The sequence below is a fragment of the Thrips palmi genome, unplaced genomic scaffold (genome assembly GCF_012932325.1).
Source record: "Thrips palmi isolate BJ-2018 unplaced genomic scaffold, TpBJ-2018v1 HiC_scaffold_10, whole genome shotgun sequence".
Classification (NCBI taxonomy): Eukaryota; Metazoa; Arthropoda; class Insecta; order Thysanoptera; family Thripidae; genus Thrips; species Thrips palmi.
Window position 1 is genome coordinate 17,699,542 of NW_023144621.1, and position 26,402 is coordinate 17,725,943.

Consider the following 26,402-nt stretch of genomic DNA (forward strand, 5'->3'; position numbering starts at 1 on the left):
GTTGGCCTCGGCGTTTGCCTCGGCGTCGCCGGAGAGCGCCTGTCAATCGGGAGGGCGGCAACACATCGTGCAGCCGCGCCGACAGCTTACACGGTTGCCTACACGCAGGCGCTTGCCGCGTATCGCCTTAACAGCTGCCTGCATTTCTTTCTACTGCTTGGTGTACGCTACGCTGTCAATCGCTGAGATACGTGGCCAAACCAAACAGGGCATTGAAAAAAGAGTATACTGGTTTCTCGTCAAGTACCCATCCCCTCGCGGTGGCAGTCAGCGAGAGTAAGAATTGTCCACCTATGCAACACAACAGAAATTGCAAGTGTTTCGTTGATGAGAGGATTGGTGAAGTAAAGCTGCTCTTTGTCTTTCCGCAGGAGTCCGCGTACGGCGGCCCGTGCACGTCCAGCTCGCGCGCCAGGCCCAGCCAGTCGCAGCCCAGCAGCCGCTCGTCCACGCCGTTCCAGTTCCCTTTTCCGGCGTTCGGCCCGGCCTTCAGCCCGTGGGGTGGGCCGATCCCCCCGCCGGGCCCCGGGCCTGGTGGCCCCACGGCGCCGCCCGGCCACGGGCCCATGCTGTCGCTGCTGCAGCACCCCACCTTGCTGACGTCGCCGCCGCTGGACTTGCGGGAGGACACGAGCGCGCCGGTGGCGGTGCCCACGCCGTCGACCGGGGGCGTGAGGTGCATCATCTGCCTGGCCAACTTCCCGTCGCCCTGGCTCCTGGAGCAGCACATGGCGCTGCAGCACGCCGCGTACAGCAGTAAGTACCCGTCCCTCGCCGCGCTCAGCGACAGCGGCAGCGAGGCGGGCGGCGCTGGTGAAGAGAAGCCCTTTCGATGCGAGGTCTGCGGGCAGAGTTACAGATACAGGTCCGCGTACCTGAAGCACCGCGAGCAGAACCACCGTGCTCGCCTGCCCGCAGACAAACTCTTCACGTGCGAAGTATGCGGCATGCAGTTCCGGTACCTCAAGTCCTTCAAGAAGCACCGGCTGAACCACGCTCTCGAGAAGCTGCGCTCCCGCTCGCCCAGCGCGGCCGAGTGCGACGCGCTGCCCCGCGGCACGCCGCCACCCTTCCGTCCAGAGTCCTCCACCGACTACGGCTCCAGGATGCTGCTCATGATGGGCGGCAGCCGCACGCCGCCGCACCCCAGCGGCCGGGTCACCGCGCCGCCGACGGCCAGCCTGTCCCCAGTGGACGCCGACGCCGACCAAGTGTCCAGCTCCAACGAGGCTGTGGGCCGCAGCGTGGAGCGCGCGTCCAGCGCGCCGGTCAGCAAGATAGAGCACCAGAACTTCTACAAGTTCTCCCTGGACGACTACTACTACATGGGCAGCCGCAACAGCATGACGGGGGAGGCGCGGCCGTCGTCGCGGCCCGGCCCGGCGAGCGGCGGCAGCGGCACCAAGTCCGACACGGAGCAGGACGACACCATCGACTCGCTGGCCTTCGCGCTCTCCATGACGGCCAACGGCGGCGCCGACGCCTTTCGCAACTCGCAGGACAACCTGTACAGCATGCTGCGGCAGCGCGAGGAGCGCAGGTTCGCGTGCCCGTTTTGCGGCAAGTGCGTGCGCTCCAAGGAGAACCTCAAGCTGCACGTGCGCAAGCACACTGGCGAGCGGCCCTTTGTCTGCCTGTTCTGCGGCCGCGCCTTTGGCGGCAAGTCGGACCTGACGCGCCACCTGCGCATCCACACCGGCGAGCGGCCGTACCACTGCGAAATGTGCGGCAAGTGCTTCGCGCGCGCGGACTACCTGTCCAAGCACCTTACCACCCACATCCACCACTCGCAGCGGGAGCGGGGCCTGAGTCTGGCCCTGCCGCGCCCCGCCAGTGGGGCTAGCGCGGCCAGCGAAGTGGACGCGTCGTCGTAGAGCAGCAAGCTGGCAGCAAGAGACTACAGTCACTAGAAGAAACGAAAGGGAATGGACTTTGTGTAAGGATACGAAACAAATGAATGTGGAAAACCCGTTCCTCTTCTCTTTTATACTGTCGGATGTTTTTCACGAAGCAATTTTTAATGGATACTATTTTACATGTCTTCCTTTTATATGGTTCTTTAACAGAAGCTCACGAGTGTGCAAATGCACACCGGCAACTTTTATTTCGTTTTAACGAAGCAATTTTTGTTGAGTTGCAATGTATTCATTGCTCCACTCAGTAACTAAGATTATTTTTATTGAATTGACAGTACAAAGGATTTAATACTGCCTTATATACTTAATAGAAGCAATAGAATCAGCTGGATGGTTTTTTTCAACTCTGTTTGAAATTCTTGCCTAAAAAGACTGGGTTTTATACATGGAAGAATGTCTGTATTCACATATGTCGATGCTTGTCTATATAAGACGGCAAGGTAGTGGTTGTATGTTTCAAAAGTATGAGAGGCAAGAATTTCTAAAGCAAGAAGCACGAACGATATGTTATAACTGTCTTGTCTGTTTAGATCAATAGTATTGGTTTCAATTTCTAACTGGAAGCTGCAGCATGGAGGGCATTTTTCATACCTACTATTGAGAATGTTGTCACGCAAACAAAATAGGCTATTCAGCAACGTCGCTGCATCCATTTTCATACATTCATTGAATGTACTTAACGGTTTAATTCAAAAAGTAAATATCTGTCCCCGACATGCTCAGCTCAAGCTCACAAATTATTACCTCATTAATTCGTTAGATAAAGCTCTGTGTTCAACTGCCTAGAGGAGGGAAAGAGAAATGTTTCGATTTGTGGTAATTTGCCGTGTGCGCGTTATTTTTCTCAGGAATATTACCCGCTTTTACATAATCACTGCGGGAGTGTGATAATTGATCAAAAATACTTTTTTAGTAGAAGCAACTGTGACCGGCAAATGTGTTATACCCACGTCTGTGGGTGTGGTGGTGTGATTTTACGATCTGTGAAAGGTGTCTCTTCTTTCCCTCTTCGCACATAATACTGAGTACCTATCAATACCTCATTTTGAAATAGATTACAATATGTTTTTTTCTACACGCAATATAAGGCTATACTATAATATATTTAGAAACCGGGAAACCTCAATAGAACGAAATCTTTGTTATTTTTATGCATGATTTATAATATCGGTATGTGGAAGGATGATGAAAGGAAAAGGTTGTGATAAAATGTGAGTATTGTATTGGAATAAGACGACTGGTTTCGATTCGTATTTTGTGATGAAATGTGTATGTACTGGTGTGTGTTTTAGGCTGGAACTATCTTGAAAACACTGGCCTATATTTTATTTTTGGAGTTATATACGGCCGTGTTGTGATGTGATTGCAACTTTAGTGAAACTGTATGTTTTATGTACTGATCTGGTTAAGTCTCTCCAATTAGATCTGATTCTTCGGTGCAATGACCAACCATTATTGTGTTTTGAAAGTGTATGTTAGTTATAATGTGTGTAGTTCATCCCAACGCCAAGAATGTGTATTTGTTGGATTCTTTGTAGCTGTTGCAGTGACAAGGAATATTTTGTCTTGGATTTTGTGACGTGATATTATAATTGGAGGCGGTACGGAGGTGGTTGTGGATTGAAGACTGAACTTAGGAATCAGGACTGATTCCCTGCAAATTTTTACTTAAAGGATAACCCTTATGGGTACATTATGAAATGGTGCGACCTACATGGTGATTTTTATCACCATGTAAGCTCTTATAACTGTGCAATAACTTAATATTGTAGTTGATAGCTTGTGCGCATGTAATTATGAATGTTTTGTGTGTGTATATATAAATGTATATGTACTTAACGATACCTTATTTATTTATTTATTGATCAAACCTTTTTTAAATTTAGTTGTTTTTATTTATTCGTTTTATTTATTTTTTGTTGGTTCTAGACTTTTGTATATTTAGGAGTCATGCCGAGAAAGGCGTACTTATAGAGTTAGGTTTGTTATTTATTTGAATTGTTTTATATTTATATAACGAGTGCGATAGGAACCTGTTGTGTCACTGAGCGTCAGTTTAAATAAGACGCATTATTCTAGCAAAATTATGAAAGTCCAACAGTTTCCCATTTCACTGGAAAATTTTGAGAAGCCGCTATTTATATTCATTATGTGAAAAGCAAAAGTATTCAATTCAATTCAAAGGAACGTGCTTTAATATACTGAACAGAGATTAAGTTTATTTTGTTACGTGCTAGTAAGGGATGGTGTACAAATTGAGATAAGCTTTCTACTAGAACTGTCAGTGATATGTTCTTTTCCTTTTTTCTTAAGCGATGTGCAAGACTAATCGTTGCAATGCAGCAGAAAGTTACCTGATGCGACTTTTCTGACATGTACGGAAACATCTTATCCCGGGTGAAGACTTGATTAAGGCTGATGGATTTTTTCTTAGGAGTAAGACAATACTGATTGTGATAGGGAGAAGTTGCTCAGGGCTGTAGGGGCGTCGCATTAGTGTGGTAGTTACTTTTTGGCTACGCGACCGCCACGAACTGAGAGGAGTGTTTTAGATCGTGATGATGTTTCTGTGACCTTCACTCGGGAATGTAATTGTTTTCGTCGTGTTGTCAATGTTTCGGTTTTCAACATCACGTGTTGGTGTTGATGTTATTACGCCAGAGCTAGAAGCTCATTGCATCGACTCATTACTGTTGTGATAATTTACACGTGCTTCTTTGTGACCTCCATCATGAGCGGGTCTTAATGAAAGATTTTACCATTCTTTATGTCTCACTTTCTCGTTCATTTTATTTCTTGCAATCGTTTTTATACATGTGTTTTACAGATTAAATATGAGCACCCATATAGGTATGTTTTATATGTTGTAATATATAATCGTTTTTTAAAGCGCAACGTAAAAATATTTCTGAGGAGTTTATTGGCAGATTTATGTACCTACTATTTTTAAGTTAGTTCAATTATGCAGCTAATATGTGATGTGGTAATGCCTCGAATTTATTTCACGTCATCACTTATTTACCACTTTTAATGTTCACGTTTCCATCCGACAAGTAGGTTCGACGGTTTTGTCCTTTTTGCACTTACCTAAAGAACCTACAACTTAACCTTACCTATAGAACTTTTGCTCATTAATTATGACGTTCCGCTATGTGCCAAAGAATGTTACCAGCTCTCTGTTTGTAGCATATATTTTTCTTCTGGGCCAATGCTGCTTGTATACTCAAACGTACAGATGTATCCTTTGTTTTCAATATGTAAACTTATAAGCTATGTAACTACGCATATTGTGGCGTACTCTATCAGTAGAAAGACAAAGACCCAAGGATATCTCACGACCACTGCCCTTCGGTTCGGGCGTTTTATTATTACTGTTACTTCCTTGCACGTGTGGGTTGTCTTGATCGCGTCCTCTCAATTTCCTTTAAAAGTATAAAACAAGAAGCATGTTTCCCGCCGTCTAGACTTTATTGATTTGAAAGAGCAAAAAGATTTATTGCTGATGTCTCGTCTGTGGCATCTTTGAAGAAACCTTGTCGGTGTTAGAGACCGTCGGGTGTCTCAGCTTTGGCCCAAGAGAACGGCTCGTAAGTTTACCCCCATAAATTTGAGGCATTATATTTCTATTATATCTTCCTCATAACTCTCACGTCTCATAAGTTACCGTTTTAATGTTCGCTAGAATTTTCTTCGTGGAAAAAAACGAGTTTGGATTTTTCCTTTCCCTTTTCCTTGGAAAGGAAAATTTATTTGCCTTATAAGTGTCTAACTACCATACAAATTTCATCTCTTTGTTTTATTTGGATGATGTAGACTAGTAGTTAACTTCCCTCCACTCTTATCCAGATCTCGTAATGAATCATTTCGATGTACCTAAGTGTAATGTTCATGTACTAGGTGTTGCTGTATGCTCACGATTCTCCTGTGTAGAAATCATGGCAATAACTCATACAATACTTTTTTAAGCACGCACTGCTTCTGTGGATAATTTCAACCGCTATAGCTTTGTGGCTAATGTACATGCATCTGGGCTGTTCCGATCGTGTGAAAAATTACGTAAGTTCTTTTTTATCTGAGAGTCAATTTATGTCAATTTTTTGTGATCATATTGTTAGAGCGTTTGTATGTCCTCTCCCCAAATGGGTTGATCTTATGCAGGATATGGACGTTACATTATGGCAAATTGATGTTGTGTCTCGTGTTAGGTTAAAATATTCAGAGTAGAGGCCACGAAGAATAAGTGATCTGTTGGCTAAATGTGCATTCCATTCAAGCTGTACAGTGTGTGCTTCCTATCTTGTAGAAAATATGTGTTCCTCATTTCATAGTACAACCGCCTTTCTGTAGTATTGTTGGTGGAACTCCATTTATTTAATTTTTGCGTATTTCTTTTAGACTACTTTGGCGCAGTTTCACTCCGGCAAAAATGAGGTCATAACGTTGGTCCATTTGATCTGTTTAGCGTTTGTAAGTGTGGACCATCTGCATATTGTAATGGCTAAGTGGGGGTCAAGATAATGGTTGGAAATCTCAAAAAGTCTGCCTTTTGTACTGCTGTTGCTTCAGGGTCGGACAAAACTGGACCACGACTAGTTTACGCTCTCGCCTATCTCGTACATCCGATCACTCTTCTCTCACTCTCTATTCCTGTCAATGATGGAGCCTGCAACTACCACTCAGACGTTGCCTTCCTTTCCACACTCTTCCTGGTCCACCTCGTGGTTTTACTGGCTCTAAAGCAACGTTTTGAAAAAAAAAACCTTAGATCAAATAATTTCTTTTCTTGAAGGAAATACGCCTTCTAAAATGGAAAACCTACAGTATTTGCCGTGGAAATAGCACCAACCTCATAGATTAAGTTATTTGGCTGTATGTGCTCTAATTGTTTTGTGATACGCCCACCTCTGAATGTACGATTTTAATGTGATTCTGTTAATTAGTAGACTTATTATTGTAGAACGAACTGAGACTTGTGCTAGTAACCAAGCAACTTTTTTTGCTCTTAAAAACACAGTTTTCCTTTCTTGCCCCAAATTGACTTCCTTCTTTTTGTGAGACTATGGTATGGATTACGATACGATGCGTAATTCATGTAAATGTGGACTAAAGCGTTTAATGCACAGAAGAATTTTGTTGCTCAAAATCCATTTGCCATTAAATCAATCTTTCTTTTTACTCAGTCGTAGGGAAATTTTTTAATGTGTAGTAATTGAAAAGTGTGTTCTAGTAATGTAATAATTATTATGCGCTCTTGTCGAATGGTGGAGCGCATTTCAGCTACCTCATATTGTTTTTACTCTCAATTTCACGTTTATATGACAATTCTTAGTACCAAGATTTTTTTTTACGAGGGCAAGTATACGTGCCCCTATGTCTGTCAATGCCTCGCTCACCAAGCTCTCTATTCCTATTCCTCTTCCTATGCACGCATGTCTCCTCTGTTGCTTGATTTTACTAGAAAAAAAATTCTTGTAAACAGTATGCATACTGTGTTGTCACTCAAAATTGCATATGAAATTTGTGAATATTTGGTAAACATTAAAGCTCACAATTGTCCATAATGCACGTTTGTGTTTTAATCATTATACCACGTGGTTCAACCATTCTTCAATTGAAACAGATATCCTTCCTTCGACGATTCCCGTTATTCACTTGATCTAACGGAAATGAGGCGTCGATCTTCAGGAGATAACAAACTATTTCTAACCTATAAGTCTAAACGCTGCCCAGCAGGACAGTTACTTTACAGAATGTAAGACTAGAATAAAAACGACAATTCTACAACAAATTAATCACAACGTTAAAACGCTCAGACTAAGTAAGTCTTATACACACTTAACGTAACGTTAGAAAATAACATTCAGTGCGAGGAAGTAATAGAGGGCCCTTTTTCCGATGCCAGTTTCCGGTAGGAGGAAACTCTCAACAAGATTCGCTTTGCCGTTGGGACTGTCTGTGGGCTCATCGGAAGATGAAGGGCGACGGCGAGGCGGGCGGGTAGAACTGGGCCTTGGGGCCCATGGCGCTCTGCATGGCGCCCTGCATGGCGCCCTGCATGGCGCCCTGCATGGCCCCCAGCTTGTCGGGCGCCATGCCGTGGCCGGGCGGCAGCACCAGCACGTGGGACACGTCGCCGGGGTACCGCGGCCCCACCGGGATCTTGAGGCGGACCCTCTTCCGGTTGGGCAGCGGGGTGCGCTCCACCGGCGTGCCCAGCAGCTGGAACAGGAAGCAGACGCGCTGCGGCAGGGCGGCCAGACGTGCGGAGAGACAGGGACAGACGCGTGGAGGGGAGGGAGCGACAGACAGAGGCAGGCGCGTCGCTACTCCCAACGGACGGGCGATACTCCAAGGAACTGTATCGACAGGGGCGTTAGCCGGCTTGCCGCTGACGACGGCATCAGGTGGCCGGCGATACCCCGCTCGATGCTTGCACGGCTGGCCGGCAGGTGGCGCCTGGGGTATCGCCGAGGCGGCAGCCACGCAGGCGCGTATTTTGCGCGTGCGGCCGCGGGGTACCGGCGCCACTGGCGGTGGGCAGCGCGACGGCGTGGCGCATCGCGTCAAGTATCGACCCATCAATGTTTTGATTGATTCCACTCACGCCCGATTACTTCCGATCGTATCGCCATCGTTATAAATTGGTCGCAGCGGCACGCGCGTGCTAGGCGGTGTTCGCTGAACATCCACCGGCCTGCTGGCAGGCTGTGGCAGGGCACGGCCCTGAGCGCGGCCCTGGGCGCGGCCCTGGGCGCCTCGGTGTGCAAGGCGCGAACCGCGACCAACTTCCCTGCGCTTCACAGCGTGTCACAGCGGGCCGATTCTAGGTGCGTTTTGAGGCCCAGAGTCAGTGAACAGGACTCGAACCGAACGTGTGACCCTACCAATGGGTTGCTCTCCGAGCGAGGAATGCGTTGGCGGGGTCACGCGTTCAGTTCGATTCCAGTCTATCGACTCTGGAGGTCAGGAAGCGTCCGAGATTTTGACCGCCCACCGGTCTTCTGGCCCACCATTCGTTCGGAAGGTTCAGCGGCTCGAGGGGGCCCTACGATCAGTAACGGTGAGGGTAGTGGTAGCGCCTGCGAGGAAGGCCACCAATCCGGCATGCAGCACACCAGTGTGGAGACGGTGGCCTACCTCGCCCTGTCGTCTTTACAGGGGCAAGATGGGCCACCGTCTCCACACTGGCGTGCTGCAGGCCGGATTCGTGGCCTACCTCGCAGGCGGTAAAGCCCGAAACAAGGCAAGTCGGGTCAGTGCGCCCAGTCGACGGATAAGACTGCGCCAGTACAAGTATCGCGCGATGGCTGAACCCACCGTGACGGGATGCCAGAGCGGGTACAGTCATCGCGGGATGAATGTACCCGCTAAAATACGATCGGAAGAGGGTACAGCCATTGTGCCCCCGACGTGCGGACTGCCGGGATGGGTACAGCCACCGCGCGATGGCTGCACTCCACACTTCTGCCAATGCTACACTCATGGCACGACACCGGCGCGCTGAAGCGCCTGCGAACCGCGGCATAGGCCGGCCCGCCGAACACCAGTGAGGAGCGCGCGGCCTACCTCGCCATTACCATTACCACTACGGGTCAGCCCACAACTGGCCGACACATGGCCGCCCCCTTCCTCACCTTCCGCTGCGCGCTGGCGGCGCGCTTCTTGGCGCGCTGCCGGTGCCAGCCCTGCATGACGAACTCGGCCACGAAGGCCACGATGGCCGCCACGAAGCCCGAGCCGATGACCTTGTAGGTGGTCATGAGGTCCTCGTTGCGCAGCTGGCGCTCCTTGTTGTTCAAGTCGAGCGGGCAGATCTGGTTGAGCGGCAGCGCGCGCCGCTGCTGGTACTTGATGATGCCCGCCTCCAGCAGGCTGATGAGGCTGCAGCAGAGGCGGCCGGTCAAGCGGAAAGCGGACTGATCCCGGGGAATCGTCTCGTCACTCTGTCTCTCTCGCAGCCCTACGGGCAGACCCATGAGTGCGAGAGAGACAGAGCGACGAAAGGGTCCTTCGGGTGGGGTCAGGCGGCTGCGGACGCACGCAGCGAACGCCAACGGGGCGACACTCACGTCTTGTCGAACAGCTTGACCAGCGACGAGTTGAAGGGGTAGAAGAAGGCCAGCGTGTGACTCATGAAGGACTGGGGCGTCATAGCCAGCTTGCAGCGATGCGACTCCTTCTCGTTGGCCGCCGTCAGCTTGACGTACTGCCGGAAGATGAGGTACTCCACCTTGCGCTTCTCCTCCAGGAACACCAGGTCTGTCGGCAGAGAGACGTGCCTCAGTTTGGGAAGGGAAACGAATTTGTGTTCCCGGTGGCTGAAGGCAGATCTCACGTTCATCGTTGACGAGCTGCAGGACCCTCTGTTCCCGCGTTTCGTTGAGGTACGGCAGCGGCTCGAACCGCGGCGGCAGCAGCTCCGGCAAGTACGTCTCGTTCTGAGGGTGGAAAACACAATTTAAAAACGCTTGCCGCTAAAAAAAAATCTCAATTCTGAAAAAGAAATTAAAAAGATGCATGAGGCGCTCACCAAGATGGCGTTCTCCAGGATCCTGCCCTGCTCGGCGAACCACTTGTACCGCCTGGGGATGTCCTTGGGGCCCGTGATGGGCAGCGTGAACTTGGAGAGGGTGAGGAAGGCCGTGAGGTTGGCCGTGTAGTAGGCCGTGAGCACCAGGATGAAGAGCCACCACGTCGCGAACAGCATGCGCGTCGAGTCTGGAAAAACAAAGGCCACGCCACGGCCGGGCCGGCGGGGCGCCACGGCCAAGCGGGGCGGCGGGGGCGTCGTTATGCCGGCCTGCACGGATTCCGAGGGTCGTTTGCCTCGGTTTGTCTCTCTCGCACCCATACGGCACGCCTCTTCAGTGCGAGAGAGACGGAGCGACGAACACGCCTCTCGGAACCAGTCAGCCGCTAGGTGTGGAGTAACGATTGTGTGAGTCGTGCATGACGACAGCCTAGCACGCGTGGCGTGGCGTGGCGTGGCGGCAGGGTAGTGGTCGCCAAAAGGCCAAAAGGGGGGGGGGACGCAAGTCAAGGGAGGGGCGGCGGTACGCCGTGTGTCACGGGCCGACGAACCGTCGCGACACCGTAACCCTAAGGAAGCACCCAGTGTGCGGCGTTTAGCCATCCCCTTGCTGTCGGCACGCTTTATTAGAGCTGCACAGTGTCGGCATAGCAATAATAGGAACAAAGCGGGAAGGGTTTTTTATCGAGTGGGGGGGGGGACGGACGGGCCACCGAAAGGCGGGGGAGGGGCGGCCGTCGTCCGTCGGAGGTGACAAACGCGATCTAACCACACGGACTGGCGACAGCGGGCGACAGCGGGCGACAGCCTTGCTTTGCATCGATCCTCGCTTTGCTTCGGTTGGCCCGAACGGCGAAAGGCAGCGAGGTGCTTTGTAATCATCAAAGTCGCATTTTCCAAGTCGCCACCGCGCCGACGTGTATCAATCGCGCGGTAAATCGAAGCGCGCGTCGCCGCTTAGCGCGTTTTCTGTCGCGTTCCGAAAGAGCGCCGGTCAGGAAAAGACAAAGCCCGCGGTACGAAAGACGAAACTCGAACATTTGCCCGAAACCCACACATTTCCTGAAAGATCAGGTTCGAGGTCCGGGCCGCCAGTCGATTTGTGAATCAAAATCCCTCATATCTACTTCTTTGTCTTCTTTTTTACCCGGTGTAATAAATTGGATTGTCTAGTGGTGAACTCACGCGCGTGCTTACGTTAACCACGTTCCGGGCGCGGAGTGAAAACTGCTATCTTCCTCGCAACACGCCGCAACGCGCGCCCCCGTTTGGTCGAATAATTGATCAAATCAGCATGATGGCCAGCCAACATGGCATGTTGATCCGATCGGTCTGGATCATGCCCCCCGCCCCGCCCCGCCACGTCCGCGAGGAGGCGCGAACCAGCGCGTTGCCCGGCGTTGCCCATTGATTGGGGGCCCACCTGTGCGAGGGCTGAGCGTCGAGCCCTGCTTCATGAGCGCGCCGTACACGAACCAGACGCAGGCCGGCAGCGAGTAGTCCTCCGGCTCCGGGTCGTCGTCCGGGACCAGCAGCGGCCGCTTCCGGCGCACCAGGTAGTTCCGGATCTTGATGATGACGCAGATGACGGGGCCCACCAGCACCAGGGAGACGAGGATAAGCAGCCACACCTGCCAACGAGCCGCAATGCAGGAATGACGCTCTGTCTCTCTCGCACCCTCACGGGACGCCGCACGAGTGCGAGAGGGAGACGAGACTTGCCTCGGTGGTGAAGGGCGCCAGCAGCCCGGAGCCCGTGGCGGACGCTGTGGGCCGCTTCATCAGGATGACGAACTCCGTCTCGCCCAGCGAGATGGACGGCTTGGCCAGCCTCATGGTGGTGGGCGTGACGGGCAGCAGCGCCGCGGCCATGTCCACCTTCTGGAAGGCAAGCACAATGATGGAGGCGCTCATACACCGCGACGCGCCGCGACGCGCCGCGACGCACTTCCTTTGCATTTCGCGTTGTCGCGCCCCCGAGGACACGCCGCCTCGGTACGGCGCTACGACGCTATCGATTGGGTTTTTGAGTCGCCGGTTCCAACGGAGGGCCACCAAGTCGCTAAAAGGCCGGCCGGGGCGTCGCGTTGAGGACCAGCGCCAAACAAGCATCGACCCACGTCAAGAGGTGCCCGAAGCTCTTTGACGGTTAGGCCGCCGGGGCTTCGTTAGCAACAGGAAGCGTGGCACACTGGGCCAGAAGACCGGCGCAGGTGGCCAAAACTCTACACGCGTTTTGAGCTCCAGGGTCGCAGAACGGGACTCGAACCGAACGAGTGACCCCACTTCCTCGTTCGGAAAGCAATCCATTTGACCACCTCGACGGTCTTCTGGCCCACTGTGGACGCTTCTGACTCATCACTCGGACGGCCAGCTTTAGAGCTTTGCAGCTTTAGAGGCTTTAGAGCCCTAGAGTGGCCCATGATAAAGGCCTTTGCTGGGGGCGCTTGGGTCGGAGAAGGACCTCGAACATTGCAGCCTCAGCGGCCTCTGCAGAGCTCTGGCAGGTCGAGGAGGACGAGAGTCGACCCTGCACCGCATGCAGCCTTCCCGGCGCAATCCAAACGCAACAGGCGAGGGGCCCCACCCGCACCGCGCGTGGCCGCCAAAAAATAGAGCAAACAGAAAATTAACGCCGGCTGGCTCCCGCGGGGATTCGAACACGCAACCGCGGGTTATCGCGGCGTCTCTCATCGCCGTGCGCCACGCTCGGTCGATATTCCCTTACACTCGACTTGACGCAATGCGATCTCGCACCGTGTGAACCACTCACAATGAGATCGAAGCGCGGCGCTGCGCGTTGTGTGCGCGTTTTGTGCGGGGCGGGGTGGCGCGGCGTGGGGAGGGGCGACTGAGTGAGTGAGTTTGGACGGCAAATGGACGTGCGCAAGATTGTCGCGCTGTGTATATTGACACGGTGGTTCTCCGTTCGACATTTCGTTAGCCAAACGGGTGGACTGAGGAAAAACCGAGGGACGCTGCTGCTGTCTCTATTGGCGTCGGCGTCGGCCTCGTGGGCGGCCTCAGAGACGGCCTCGGGGACGGCCTCGGGGACGGCCTCGGGGACGGCCTTGGGGACGGCCTCGCGGACGGCCTCGGGGACGGCCTCGCGGACGGCCTCGGGGACGGCCTCGGCGACAGCTCGGTGACGGTCTCGGCAAGAGCCACCACCGAGGGCACCTTGGAGTGCCGACGGCGCGTCGTTAGACCTCGGTAGCGCCAAAGAGGTGCTCCAAATCTATGCCCCACATCGACCGCGTACACGTCTGCAAAACGGCGTGAGCTGCGTGCGCCGCCGGCCGAGGCGGAGGGGAGGCGGCCGTCCTCGCCGTCCTCGCCGTCCTCGCCGTCCTCGCCGTCCTCGCCGTCCTCGCCGTCCTCGCCGTCCTCGGCCACCTCGTGATCGCCACGGATTGGCTTCCGGCCGTTCCAGAGGTCAAAACGAGGAGCCTGCATTCCGCTTAGTACATTTTCTGGGTTGGGCGAGTCAACGAAACGCGGTATGGCAGTTGTGGTGGTGGCCAAGGATTGTCTCCGGGAGTCCTCCAAGCTTCGCCAAGTCTCGAGGGGCGATTCCGGAAAGCACTCTGTCTCTCTCGCACCCCTGCGGGGAGACACACTGTTGCGGTATCGCCCTTCTGACCGGCCATACCACCACGGCACCCCCCGGGCCTTTCAGCAGCGACAGAGGGGACGCGGCGTGTTTGCGAAACTCCCGCCCCCAGCCGCCCCCGGCCGCCCCCGGCAAGTTCGGCAACGTTCGAGGAGCGTCTTCACGGCCAAGGGTGGGCGCCGCTCCGCCAGGCTTCGCTTTACCCCGCCGCATTGAGTGCCGGGCCGTGGGCAATGCATCACCCGCGGCCTGCATAGAGCGGGGCGAGACGCGGGGGCTGCTTACGGTGTTGCGGACACAACGCCGCATCTCCGCTGGCTTCCCCTGCGACATGCGCCGTCGAGGCTCGAGGTGCCCGAGGGCGCCCGAAGCAGTCGGGGATGTTTGTCGTGGCCGCGGCGCCGCGGAGGGGTAAACAGATGCGTCGCGCTAGCGGCCACCGCGGCCACAGGCCGGCAAGGCGGGCAAGGCCGGAGGACGAAAACAGGAACCCCGCTTGGGGCTGCCCGACTGGCGCCGACTGGCCAGCAAACCAGCCGGAAGGTTTCTCTGTGAACCTTGAACCAGTTCGGAAGGCACCCTGAACCTGCCGAGGCCCACTCGCGCCGTCACGCCCACGCCTCGCGAGAAATCGAAAGGATGGATGGGGTACCCGGCCGAGGACTCGACAGCAGGTTGTTGGGATTGGCGGAAACCGAAAAACAATCATTAGTCACTCTGAGTAGGCCACTTCGGTGCCACCCCGTCCACCCGGGTGTCCTGGTTCCGATTGGTTCCGATTCCCTCCCGTCCGTGTGCAGTGTGCACTCACACCGTGACTCGGGACAGAGCGGCGCCGGGCGGCGCGGCGAGCCTTTCTGGGTCGTCATGCGCAAAATGAGCCGGCCGAGCCTTTTCGTCGCCCCGTCTCTCTCGCACGCCTGCGGGCCGCTCCACGAGTGCGACAGAGACAGGGCGACGGAGTGGCGCGCCAGCGAATGGGAGCACGGCCGACTGGCTGGACTGGGTCACGGCCTCCACGGCCTCACCTTGCTGTGGAGGAGGCCGAGGATGCCCCTGGTGGCGTCGCCCAGGATGTTCTCGTCGGGCAGCATGATTTCGTAGGAGAAGCCGAACTTCTCCCGCAGGATGTCGACGAACTCGAAAGCGAAGCCGTCGCCGACCTGGTTGCCGTTCTCATCCTTGCGCGTGCCGCTCGACGGCCAGTCCTGCGAGCAGCCAGGCACTCTGTCTCTCTCGCACTCCTGCGGGTCCGTGAGTGCGAGAGAGACAGCGACGAAAGCACTGTTCGGAGCCTACTATACTGAGTCACAGCAGCTGGCTACCATTCCTTCCGTACTTTTTTAAAGTGAAATTTTAATACTTTTTTTAATAGCTGAATTTTGTTCGAGATGAAGGAATTCGGAGTCCGAGTGCTGAAATTTAGGTTTATTTTGAGTAGCCGCTTGCCTGCCAGGTCGCGATGGTGAGCTTCTTTCCAGCGAGCAGGTTCTTATCCGGGATGAGGCACACATCCTGGGGGATGTGGGTGTCGTCCGACAGCAACTCCACCTCTGCAACACGAACAAACATTGTAGGGTCGGAGCGCGGCCGGCGGGCTGAAAGGGGGCAATGGGCCTTTTGCGCCCTCGCACAACATTCCACCCCTGGAAGGAGGCAAACAGAAACACACTGCCCCTGCGCGGAGGCAAAAAGTGCTACTTTGCCCCTCCCTTAAGGCAAATCTGGATCCGCCCTTGAGCACTGGGCGGGACGGAGCCCTCTGGACGGCCGGGGTGCATTGCGGCGCGGGGGCAGGCCAATATGGCGCCGCTACGCCGCTGCTGGTGGCTGCACTGGTAGCCAACGAATGTGACGTCATATTCGTTCGAATGTGAATTTAGTCACATTCGTTTGAATGTTGATCCACGTTCAAACGATTTTGAGACCCTACTTAAACGGCTGAATCACGTTCAAACGAATGTGACATCATATTCAAACGAACGTGACAAAATTCACACTCCAACGAATATGACGTCACATTCGTTGGCTGCCAGTGTGGTGGTACGCAGTGCTACGCCGCTTACGCACCTCGCTTGAGCGTGTTGTTCTTCTTGAGGACCTCGTAGTCCGGCGTGAGGCAGACCCCCGTGAGGAGGAAGTTGACGAGCCCGGCGGCGCGCATGGCGGCGGCGCTGGTCCTGGACGTCCCCGTCGGCCCCTGCGCCGGGCCAGGGACCAGGGCCGCCAGCAGTCAGGGCAGGTCTGAGGCTCGGCGCGGAGTCCACGGCGTCGACATGCCCCGTCCGGCCCTCGTCACGCCCTCGTCAACGTCGCCGTCAACGTCGGCGTCGACGCGTCTCAGGATCACGACAGGCGCCGCCTCGCGTGGCGGGCCGTGTGTGCACAGCGATGCAGCCCCTGCTACTCGTCAGCTCGGCCTGTCGGCACTGTCGGTTGGGCGGGTGAGGTGCTAACGCTTCGACGCCCTCTGACGGACTGGGCGACTGGGCGGCACGGAATGTGTGTGAGGACGCGACGTGTGCGCCTCAGCCCGACGCCTCACGGGGCTGCCGGCCTGACGGCCAGGGGCTGCCAGGGGCTGCCAGGGGCCCAACGCCTGTCCAGCGAGGTGCCAAATGGCGAGTGGGTGGCGCTAGCTGCGCTGGCTAGTGGTGCGAGGCGTCAGCGCTTCAGCAGCGTAAACACCATTCCATTTTGCACAGGGTGCGCTCCGTCTCGCTCGCACCCAAGGGACTTCCCCAGGCCAAAGTGAAAGACAGTAGCTTCGGCCTGACGCGCTGTTGTTTGGAATCATTCTGCTGAGTGCTTCAGAGAATGCGTCTAGAAGATAGGAAATGAAGCGCGGAAGGGTGGGGCGGAAGTAATATGTCGCGCAAGCTTATGGAATTGCACTCCAAACAATATTCTGATTTGTTTGTGTCTTCAATTTAATTTCGCTGAAATCCGTTTTAAATTGCTTCCACTATGAGAAAAATATATAAAGAAACGAATTATGGTGCTCATTCATGTTTTGTTTCGTTTTGTCCATTCCCAAGACTTTTTGGAAACTTACGAGACCCCCGACTCGCTCGGACTTTTCTGTATCTGTAACTCAAGCCATTTCTTGTGCAGCAGAATCTTCTTTTTGGAAATAGAAAAAAGAAGACTTTTGATTTTATTACTACGATAAGAGTCGTTCAGTCCCCCTCAACAGGACTCTTCATGAATGTAGAGTCCTTGACTATAAAGTCCTATAATCTTGAGATAAAGAATGTTATATTTCTCATACCTGGAGATGATGGTAGCCTCGCGCAACGTGTCACTGACAGCGCCAGCCTAACCTCCAAAATTAACGTGGTTAAGGGAAAGCAGTGTTTTTTTATGAGTTGTCAAGGATTTGCCGTGTTATCAAAGTGAGTTTTGCATTTAAATTTGTCGTTAGCAGGAAACCATGTCTATTCATCTACTGGAAACTCACTTATTTAAATCAAACGTTTTTGTTATTAAATTACTTGTCTTAATCTTTGTCGTCAGTTGTACTTTTAACCTCTGCTTCGAAGTTCTTTTTTAGCCCTTGTTCCACTAATAGTCTTTCTCCATTCTGTATTTTTTCTTAGATGAATTCCTCTAAAAAAGTGGAAGACGTGGTGGGGTTTTCCTTGCCCACTGACGGCGATGAAGGAGATTTTCCTGTACCGAAGAAAACATCCCAAAAGGGAGGAGGCTTCCAATGTTTAGGTTTAAGTTTTGAGATCCTTAAGGGAATAAAGAAACGCGGTTACAAAGTTCCGACACCTATCCAAAGAAAGGTGAGCTGCTCCTCCTTCTGCTACACAGTGTTTTGATTGTTACGTTGTTGTTTTTGGTGTTCCTGTACAATTCTTTGCTTCATTATCATTTCAGACGATTCCTCTTGTAATGAGTGGAAGAGATGTTGTGGCCATGGCCCGCACTGGAAGTGGTAAAACAGCATGTTTTCTTATTCCGATGTTTGAAAAGCTGAAGGTACGAGCTACCAAAGTAGGTGCAAGAGCTTTGATTCTTTCGCCCACCAGAGAGTTAGCTCTTCAGGTATTGTACTCAACTGATTTGAAAATTTAGTGTTATATTTACTTCAGTCTGTCTGTACTGTATGTTGTGTCCCTTCCATTTTTCCAGACTTTAAAATTTGTACGAGAGATTGGTCGCTTCACAAGCTTAAAATCAGTTTGTGTCCTTGGAGGGGATTCTATGGAAAACCAATTCACAGCTATGCATGGAAATCCTGATATAATTATTGCAACTCCTGGACGGTTTCTTCACTTGTGTGTTGAAATGGATCTAAAACTTGATGCAGTAGAATATATAGTATTTGATGAGGCAGACAGGTAAAACATTGCCACAGTTCAGACACCTCTTCCATTTTTCTCTCTTTGCCACAACTAAGGAACTGTTTCTATATATTTTTCTAGGCTTTTTGAAATGGGTTTTGGAGAACAAATGAATGATATTTTGGGGAGACTCCCGGATAGCCGACAAACTTTGTTGTTTTCTGCTACTCTACCCAAAGTATTGGTTGAATTTGCTAGAGCTGGACTGGCAGACCCAGTTCTGTTAAGGTACAATTTTTGTAAACTTCATCAATTTAGTTATTTTATGTGTAATTTGATATGTTATCCTTTACTTCTTTTCATTTGGCAGGTTGGATGTTGAGTCAAAACTGCCTGAACTTCTGAAATTAGTATTTTTGAACTGCAGACCTGAAGACAAGGATGCAGCCCTTCTGGTATTATTGAAGCAAGCCATTGGTAATGATTCTCAGAGTGCTATTTTTGTTGCTACTAAGCATCATTGTGAATATGTTAGCATGGTAAGATATCTCTCTCTTATTTTGAAAAGCCTTATGACTAACATATCTTCACATTTATGAGATTTTACATTTAAGAAATGTCTATTTATTGCAGCTCTTATCTCATTCTGGAATATCAAATTCCTGTGTATATTCCACCCTAGATGCTTCAGCCAGAAAAATAAACGTTGCTAAGTTTGCAAACCGAACAGTCCGGACTTTAATTGTAACTGATGTGGCAGCTCGTGGTATTGATATTCCCTTCTTGGATAATGTAATAAACTACAACTTCCCTGCAAAAGCCAAACTTTTTATTCATAGAGTGGGTTAGTATTATCTTATATTTTAGACTGAAATACAGTACAAGATTTTTAATACAATATATGCATAATAAAAGTTCCTTTCATGCTTCAGGTCGGTGCGCTCGAGCAGGCCGCAGTGGAACAGCGTACTCTCTTGTTTCCACTGAAGAACTACCGTACCTACTTGATTTGCATTTATTTTTGGGAAGAGGCATTCAAAAAGCAAAGACAGCTATGTATATCAAAAAAGAGAAGGAAGAAAATGGAGACAATGAGAATGATGAAGATGCAGATGGAGTGTTTGGTTGTGTTCCGCAACCCTTGATTGAAGAAGAACAAGCAAATATTGATATGATGCTGATCAAGGATGTTGAGATGGTGTGTGAAAATCTGGGTCTGGGAGTTAGCTGGATACTTGTGTGCCTCTTGTGAATTAATTCATTTTTCTTTTCTTACCATCCAGGAGAGTCAGAAAAGAACATGTAAAAATGCCTACTCTCGATACCTACAGACCCGTACTGGTGCTTCAGTAGAGAGTGTGCGACGCTTGAGAGAGCTTGATTTTACTAAACTAGGTGCTCATCCAATTTTTAATAAAATCCATTGTTTGCCACTGGAAGCTGATAAACAAACATTGCTTAGTGCAATGAAGCAGTATCGTCCTAAAGGGGTTAGTTCAATCAAATTTTAATTTCAAATGCTCACCAAAACATTGTGTTAATAATTTATTTCTTTGTTTTTAGACTGTCTTTGAGCTGGGAGGTAGTATTGCTTCCTCACAGTACCAAGCAATGAAAGCCAAAAGAGATTTCCATGACACTAACATAGGAAAACACAAACTGAAACGAGAAGAGCTCTCATTGAAAACTGATGCTGAATGTTTGGAATCTCCTCAAGCTTTGACAAGCAGCACCCAGGATGACATTGATGATACCTTCAGCACAATAATCAATCCAGCTAAAAGAAGAATTTATGATGCTGAAACTATAAGAGCTAAGAAAATGAGGAATAAAAATAAAGTGGATGAGAAGCACTACATTCCATATTCTGCACCAGATAAATACTTGGAGGAAGGGTAAGATCAATTGTTTATTCCTTTTTCTTTCAGTTGATGCCATCTGTATTAAATTATCTTTTACTATCTAGGTTGTCAGTCAATTTCACCAAGGATGCAAACGCAGCTTCTCTTGACCTTACTGGTGATACTGATGAAATGATGAGACACAAAAAGCAGCAAATGAAGTGGGATCGCAAGAAGAAGAAGATGGTTCAAGTTAATCCGGTAAGGAAACAAACTCCCAGGCTTGTACATAATTCTTTTCTATCACTCTCCTCACTGATTGCATTTTTCCTTGTTTCTTTTTATTTTAGGAGAAAAAGGTTACAATGATCAAAACAGAAGCAGGTCAATGGATCCCATCCACTTTTAAGAGTGGCCGTTATCAAAATTGGCAGGAAAAGAATAAGGTTGAGGACAAGGCAGATAGTAGTGATGAAGAAGGAGAAGAAATTCAACGTAAAACCAAGTGTAAGTTACTGATTGGTGCCTAGCATTTATTCACTTTTATCTTTAGCATGTAGCAGAAGTTTATTAAAATCTGCCTTACATTGGCTTCTGTCGCTGCACTTCATGTTGACCATTATGTTCAACTGTTACTCATTTTTTTCTTTTATAGCTATTCATCCCAACACGCACTGGGGCAGACATAACCAGAAGTTGGAGAGAAAGAAGAGAGACAAAGCACTTCAAAACAGGGATCAAATTGTTAAGAAGAGGCTCCGCAAAGAAAAACACAAGGCCTATGTCATGGCGAAGCATGGCGCCAAGGTGGCTAACATTCAAGCTAAAAAGCGCGAGTTCAGAAGTAAATTTAAGAGATGATGTGGTTTGTACATGTTTTTATTTAAATAAAGCACTATATTTCTGGTTCTCTACAAGCATAATGTATTATTTCGACATTGAGATTTCTGACACCGTTGAACCGCGCTGCGCTCATGGTGCAGCACGCAGCTCCAAGCACAGGGACTGCACAGCACATGCCCGGCTCTGTCTGGCTCTCTCGCGCCCCAACGAGACTCCCCCAGAGTGCGGAAGAGACGCCTCTTGCGGGTCAGCCTGCAGCCTGGCTTGAGAGGAGCGAGCTGCACGCTCTGCCCCCGCACAGGGTCTACACTAGGCAGCGCGCCACCACTGCTAGGACCAGCGCTGCCGTCCAGGACGGCACCGCACTGCTGGACCCGGAGTCGTCGGGGACCTCGGGGTCGAAGACGTAGTTCCCGCAGCGGGGGAAGTTGTGCGGCACTGCCGGCATGTCGGAGTGGTTGCCCACCTGCAGCACCAGCCCCATGCCCAGGTGCACGTGGTTGCTCACGTGGCAGTGGAAGAACCAGAACCCTGCAGGCGGAGTGGAGCGTGAGCGTCATCCTGGCTTTGGACCCAGCTTGGAATGTGGGCGCCGTGGACTCACCAGGGTTCTTGGTGCGGAAGCGCAGCACGGTGTAGCCCTGGCTGGGCACGGACACGGTGTCCTTGAGCGGCGCCGTGGCGTCCAGGCGCTTGGCGATGTCGCCCCTCTCGTTGCGGCGCCGCACCTCCGCCATGGACACGCTGGCGCCCACCGAGCCCGCCGCCACCACGTGGAAGTTGGTGCCGTGGATGTGGTACGGGTGGTCCTGGGCGCGGTCCGTGGCTGCGGCCGAGGCCAAGCGAAGCTCGTCAGCCACTCTGTCTCTCTCGCACCCGTGCGGGACGCCCCACGAATGCGAGAGGGACCGAGCGGCAAAACCACTAGACCTATTCCTTGGACTCACTCTCATCCACGAGGACGATCTCGACGAGCGCGCCCAACGGCAGGATCTCCCGCAGCGGGCAGCTGCAGTACGTGTCGATGCAGTGCTCGTGGGCGGTGGCCGCGGTGCACAGGAAGCGGTCGGGGTCCTTCTCGTAGCGCTCCAGGATCATCGGCACCGCGGGGAACTCAAAGGTGACGGCGTTGTTCTGCGGGTATGGCCCCGGCGCCGCCAGCTCGTCTGCGCATCGCCAGTGGGCGGAAGTGAGTGGCGGCCGGCGGGACAGCCGGGGGGGGGGGGGGGGGGGGTGTTGGCTTACCGTAGAACTTGAAGTCGAGGGTCATGTACAGGATGTGGTCCGCGGGGCCGGAGATGTCGCCGTGGACGGAAGGCTCCACGTTCTCCAGGTCCATCAAATGCACCAACTCGTACTGGGAATAGTCCGTAGCCACCACTTGCATGGGGTTCAGCAGCTGGAGGGAAAGCCAAGCGGTCGTGGGTTCAAATCCCAGTGGTCAACATCCACCAGTGTTTTAGAGTATTTCATTTTAGCAACCTTTCCCACGCGGCCGCTGCTCTCGTAGTTGGGCCGCTGGCCCGCGGGCTTGGCCGCGTTGCTGCCCTCGTACACCAGGGCTGCCTGCTGGAACACGCGTCCCTTGGCCGCGCCGCAGTCGCCCAGCGCCTGCATGCGCACCCAGTACTGGTCGACGGGCTGGTCCGCGGCCACCACCACGTCCCAGCGCTCGCCCGCGTTCAGCATCAGGCTGTCCACTGGGCAGACCATTGTTTGTGGTTAATGGTAGTTAATGGCACTGGCCCGTGGCTCCTTGCGGGGACAGTGGTACCGACGTTCCGACCGCCAAGGGCCACAGGAACCAATCCGGCAATAAAGATAGATTCTCGGTGGAAACTTGGTGGGATTACCCACGCTATCGGCTGTGCCCTGCCCAGTCTAAATGGTTCGGCGATGACTGTTGAGAGGTCACTTGACCACAAGTCGAGGGCAAGTCGTCGGTCCCTTTGGATTTCGCACCATTTTGTGGGACAGTGTCTGACTGGGTGAAGCAGACCGCTGCTCGCCACTCACCTTGCACCGGCTTGATGTCGCCGCCGTCACTGGCGATGGCGGTCATGGTGTGGTTGTCGATGGACAGGTGGACGGGGCAGTAGATGGCGCTGTTGAACGCCAAGCGCAGGCGGTAGCGCTTGCCCTGTCGGCAGAGCGGCCAAAGTAAACTCGAGCCTCAACAGGAACAGGACGGGCACTCGAACCGCGTCACGCCGCGTCCCACCTGCTGCACGCGGATCTCCTCGTGGGGCGCGTCCAGGCCCCGCACGCCGCCGACGTCCTGGATGACGCCCTTGCCGTTGACGAGCAGGCCGGCGCCGCTGACGCTCTCGTTGCGGTGCAGGCGCAGCGGCAGGTACTCGTCGCTGCGGTGCGGGTACCAGTGCCACACCATGAGCGCGTGCTCGGCGAGGTCCTCGTCGTACAGGTCGGCGTGGGGGTCGGCGCTGCGCCGCTCGCGCACCACCAGCGACCCGAACAGCCCGTCCGTCTCCAGGAAGCCGATGTGCGCGTGCCATATGTGCGTGCCGGCGGGGTAGGCCCTGAACATGTACTCGAACACGTTGCTGGGCTGTATGGGGCACTGCGAGATGTAGGGCACGCCGTCCATGTGGGGCGTGCTGCGCATCCACACGCCGTGCCAGTGCAGCGTCACGCCCTCGTTGGGGTAGGCGTTCTCCACGCGGACGCGCACCGTGTCGCCCTCGCACACCTGAAGGCAGTGCGTCAAGGTCATGAAGGTGGCGGGCTCGGAGCCAGGGCGGCCAGGGCGGCCAGGGCGGCCAGGGTGTCCTTGCCACTCACGTGAACGGCGGGCCCGGGCACCATGAGGTTGGCGGCGTACACGACGCGGTCGGTGCCCCCCGCCGTGATGCAGCCGGGCAGGCTGCAGTGGCTCTTGGTGCGCGGGCAGTCCCCGCAGTGCATGCTCCAGGTGGAGTAGAGCGACAGCGTCATGGTGTAGTTGCACTGCATGGGCTCGCCGCACGGCCGGTAGCACGGGTGGCTGCTGCCGCCTGCGGGAAACATTTTCAACTTAGCGTGTTCGAACCGCGGACCCACCCTTTGCCGGTCTCCCCGCAATGTGATTTTGTGCGTGCATGCGGCAATTTGGCACTCACCTACATCCTGGCCGAAGTCCACAGTCCTCTCCAACTCCTACAGAAAAAGCAGAGAACAAATTGTGGCTCTTCTTGTCCCGGCCAGCTCCGTTCCATGGCTCCGGCAACTCGGTCCGGGCCGAGCAATCTGCTAATGGGCGACCGTGTGCCGATTGCCTGACGCGATTGTCTGTGCAGTAATCAGTTCGGCCGGCCATAAAGCGGCGAAGCGGCAAAGCGGCGCCCAGAGAAGGAATCGCGCTGGGGGATTAGTGGAAGCCTGCTTGTTGAGGCGCGAAGCCTGTTCGTTAAACGGTCAGCTGGTGTCTCCTCCACACGGCCTCTAAAAACGCCTGAACGGCAGGCAAAACGCCCCACTTCGTCCGCCTCCCTCGAAAGCTGGCAGGAACGTTTAGTAGTCAGTCGCGATTGAACTTCGGTCAGGTTTGGCTTTTGTTGTTGACCCGTACTATTGCTATAGTATGCATCGACTCGAATCCAAAGGGACGTCTACTGACTTAAAATTTGGACGGAATGAGTTTATTTTCTCATTCTGTTGCAAAGCAGCAGGCACTACCTCAAGCCCACCAGGACTTGAAAGTCTATATTTGAAGCAAATACAACAAGTGTGTGGCGCATTCGTACATAACAGCGTTGTTCTGTCAGATGATCACTCAAGTGGCAGCGGCAAAAATGACGAAAGACATGTTAATATTGGCGAAACGGCGTGGTGTCTTCTCCGACTCACCATGGTCCTGAGCTTGGCCTGGGTTTGCGTCCCGATGCCCAGGGCGAGCACACACAGGGAACACAGGGCGGTGCGAGTCCACATGTTGCCGAACGCGATGGCGGCGCTCCGTCGTGTGTCGCTTCGCGCTTCGGCAATGCCAGCAATGCCATTGAATGGCAACAGGCGGCAACAGCCTCAGCCCGTCATGTCTCCTTAGATCAGGTAAACTTTATAGCCCAGTATCAAGTGGTAGCAAAATTATCTGGATTATGAAGCCGTCCTTATTGCCTCCGGATTTTCGGAACGACGGGATGGGATGGGCAGGAATCGCAATGACTCCGTGATCCCCCGCACTTCCCTCCTTCCCTCTCCGCAGCACTCGGCGCGCCCAGCATGCTGCAGCAGGCAGCACGCAGGCGGCAACCCGCGGCAACCCGTGACACCCCGTGGGGAAACGCGATCGAAATTTGGGGGTCTGAACAGTGTCATAATGGCACACCCCACACGCGTCAGTACGACCCAGTCGAGCCTCTCGACGCCAGTTGGCGATCGGGGCTAGTCTCGTGGTAGAGTCGGCGTCCAACTGGCGTCGAAATGCCGTCGTGCTGCCGTCGCTTTGGGTCGCAAAAAATTTCGTTTTTCGGACGCTAGTCAGACACCAGTACGACGTCGTTTTTTTCAGCGCGAAAAATGTCGCGCGACCGTCAAAAAAACCCGGCGGGGAGTGATCAACACAAAACTCCCGCGTCGAATGTGGGGCCCCGAACCCGCGGGGCCAGAGCGACTTCGTTGAGGGGGGGGGGACCGCAGCTCTAGTCTTCTTGACTCGACCCCCCGTGGCAGGGGCCACAGAGTATTGACGCCAGAGTACTATTTTTTTTCGGCCATCGGATGCGGTACGCACATTTGAACCGATATCAAAAACATTTAACCTAGTTGTCATGTCTGTAAATCTGTTGGCCGTGGGCTTTTGTATTTGCTCGCTGCGAAAGAAACATAGAAAAAGATGCGTACTCGGGGCCCGTGCCATGTGGGTCGAGTCAAAAGACTAGAGCTGCGGTCCCCCGCCCCCAAAAGAAGTCGCTCTGGCCCAGCGGGTTCGGGCACCGGCTTTCGAGCGGGGGTTCTGTGTTCGACTCACTCCCCCGGGTTTTTTTGACGGTCGCGCGACATTTTTCGCGCTGAAAAAAACGACGTCGTATGGTGTCTGACTAGCGCCGAAAAAAGAAATTTTTTTCGACCCCCAAAACGACGGCAGCACGACGGCATTACGACGCCAGTTGGACGCCGACCCCGACCACAGAGACTAGCCCCGATCGCCACACTGGCGTACGAGAGGCGTCAGACTGAGGTCGTACTGACGTCGTCGGGGGTGTGCCCTTATGCACTGTTCAGACCCCAAACTGCGATCGCGTTCCCCACGGGCGGCCCCTGCAAGCAGGCGAACCGCGGACAAACACTCCCACACTCCGAACGCTATCGCGCCCTTCATGTTTCCTCGCGTTTTTGTCATTCCTTTGGCTGTCCGCTTTCCGGTTA

General features: G+C 53.0%; 4 protein-coding genes across 8 annotated transcripts in view; 2 read left to right on the forward strand and 2 right to left on the reverse strand.

Annotated features, from left to right (window-relative positions):
• Window positions 1-7,481, forward strand: part of LOC117654551 (zinc finger and SCAN domain-containing protein 10) — a 154,844-nt gene extending 147,363 nt beyond the window's left edge. For all 5 annotated transcript variants that reach the window (XM_034401263.1, XM_034401262.1, XM_034401264.1 and 2 more), the window contains one exon: window positions 372-7,481. In XM_034401263.1, the coding sequence (XP_034257154.1) occupies window positions 372-1,874 (1,503 nt within the window). In that variant the 3' untranslated portion in view covers window positions 1,875-7,481. The remainder of the gene's footprint in view (window positions 1-371) is intronic.
• A 1,828-nt stretch (window positions 7,482-9,309) lies between these two features.
• On the reverse strand, window positions 9,310-16,250 carry LOC117654475 (glutamate receptor ionotropic, kainate 2). The gene is made up of 9 exons (XM_034401134.1): window positions 16,130-16,250; window positions 15,509-15,612; window positions 15,088-15,267; window positions 12,169-12,327; window positions 11,870-12,077; window positions 10,447-10,634; window positions 10,252-10,354; window positions 9,986-10,175; window positions 9,310-9,797 (listed from the first exon to the last, which is right to left on the reverse strand). The coding sequence occupies exons 1-9, from the start codon at window positions 16,221-16,223 to the stop codon at window positions 9,509-9,511; spliced, it is 1,515 nt and encodes a 504-aa protein (XP_034257025.1). The 5' UTR covers window positions 16,224-16,250; the 3' UTR covers window positions 9,310-9,508.
• A 1,063-nt stretch (window positions 16,251-17,313) lies between these two features.
• Window positions 17,314-21,109, forward strand: LOC117654472 (ATP-dependent RNA helicase DDX54). Its single transcript, XM_034401131.1, has 13 exons — window positions 17,314-17,454; window positions 17,659-17,850; window positions 17,945-18,112; window positions 18,200-18,408; window positions 18,493-18,639; window positions 18,722-18,890; window positions 18,985-19,195; window positions 19,284-19,549; window positions 19,635-19,841; window positions 19,915-20,246; window positions 20,318-20,453; window positions 20,543-20,699; window positions 20,848-21,109. Exons 2-13 carry the CDS (start codon window positions 17,659-17,661, stop codon window positions 21,051-21,053), a joined length of 2,400 nt encoding a protein of 799 aa, XP_034257022.1. The 5' UTR covers window positions 17,314-17,454; the 3' UTR covers window positions 21,054-21,109.
• On the reverse strand, window positions 21,054-25,214 carry LOC117654473 (laccase-4-like). Its single transcript, XM_034401132.1, has 10 exons — window positions 24,882-25,214; window positions 24,155-24,191; window positions 23,838-24,049; window positions 23,257-23,745; window positions 23,052-23,175; window positions 22,518-22,735; window positions 22,281-22,434; window positions 21,983-22,201; window positions 21,640-21,861; window positions 21,054-21,566 (listed from the first exon to the last, which is right to left on the reverse strand). Exons 1-10 carry the CDS (start codon window positions 24,963-24,965, stop codon window positions 21,340-21,342), a joined length of 1,986 nt encoding a protein of 661 aa, XP_034257023.1. The 5' UTR covers window positions 24,966-25,214; the 3' UTR covers window positions 21,054-21,339.
• Window positions 25,215-26,402: the final 1,188 nt, after the last annotated feature.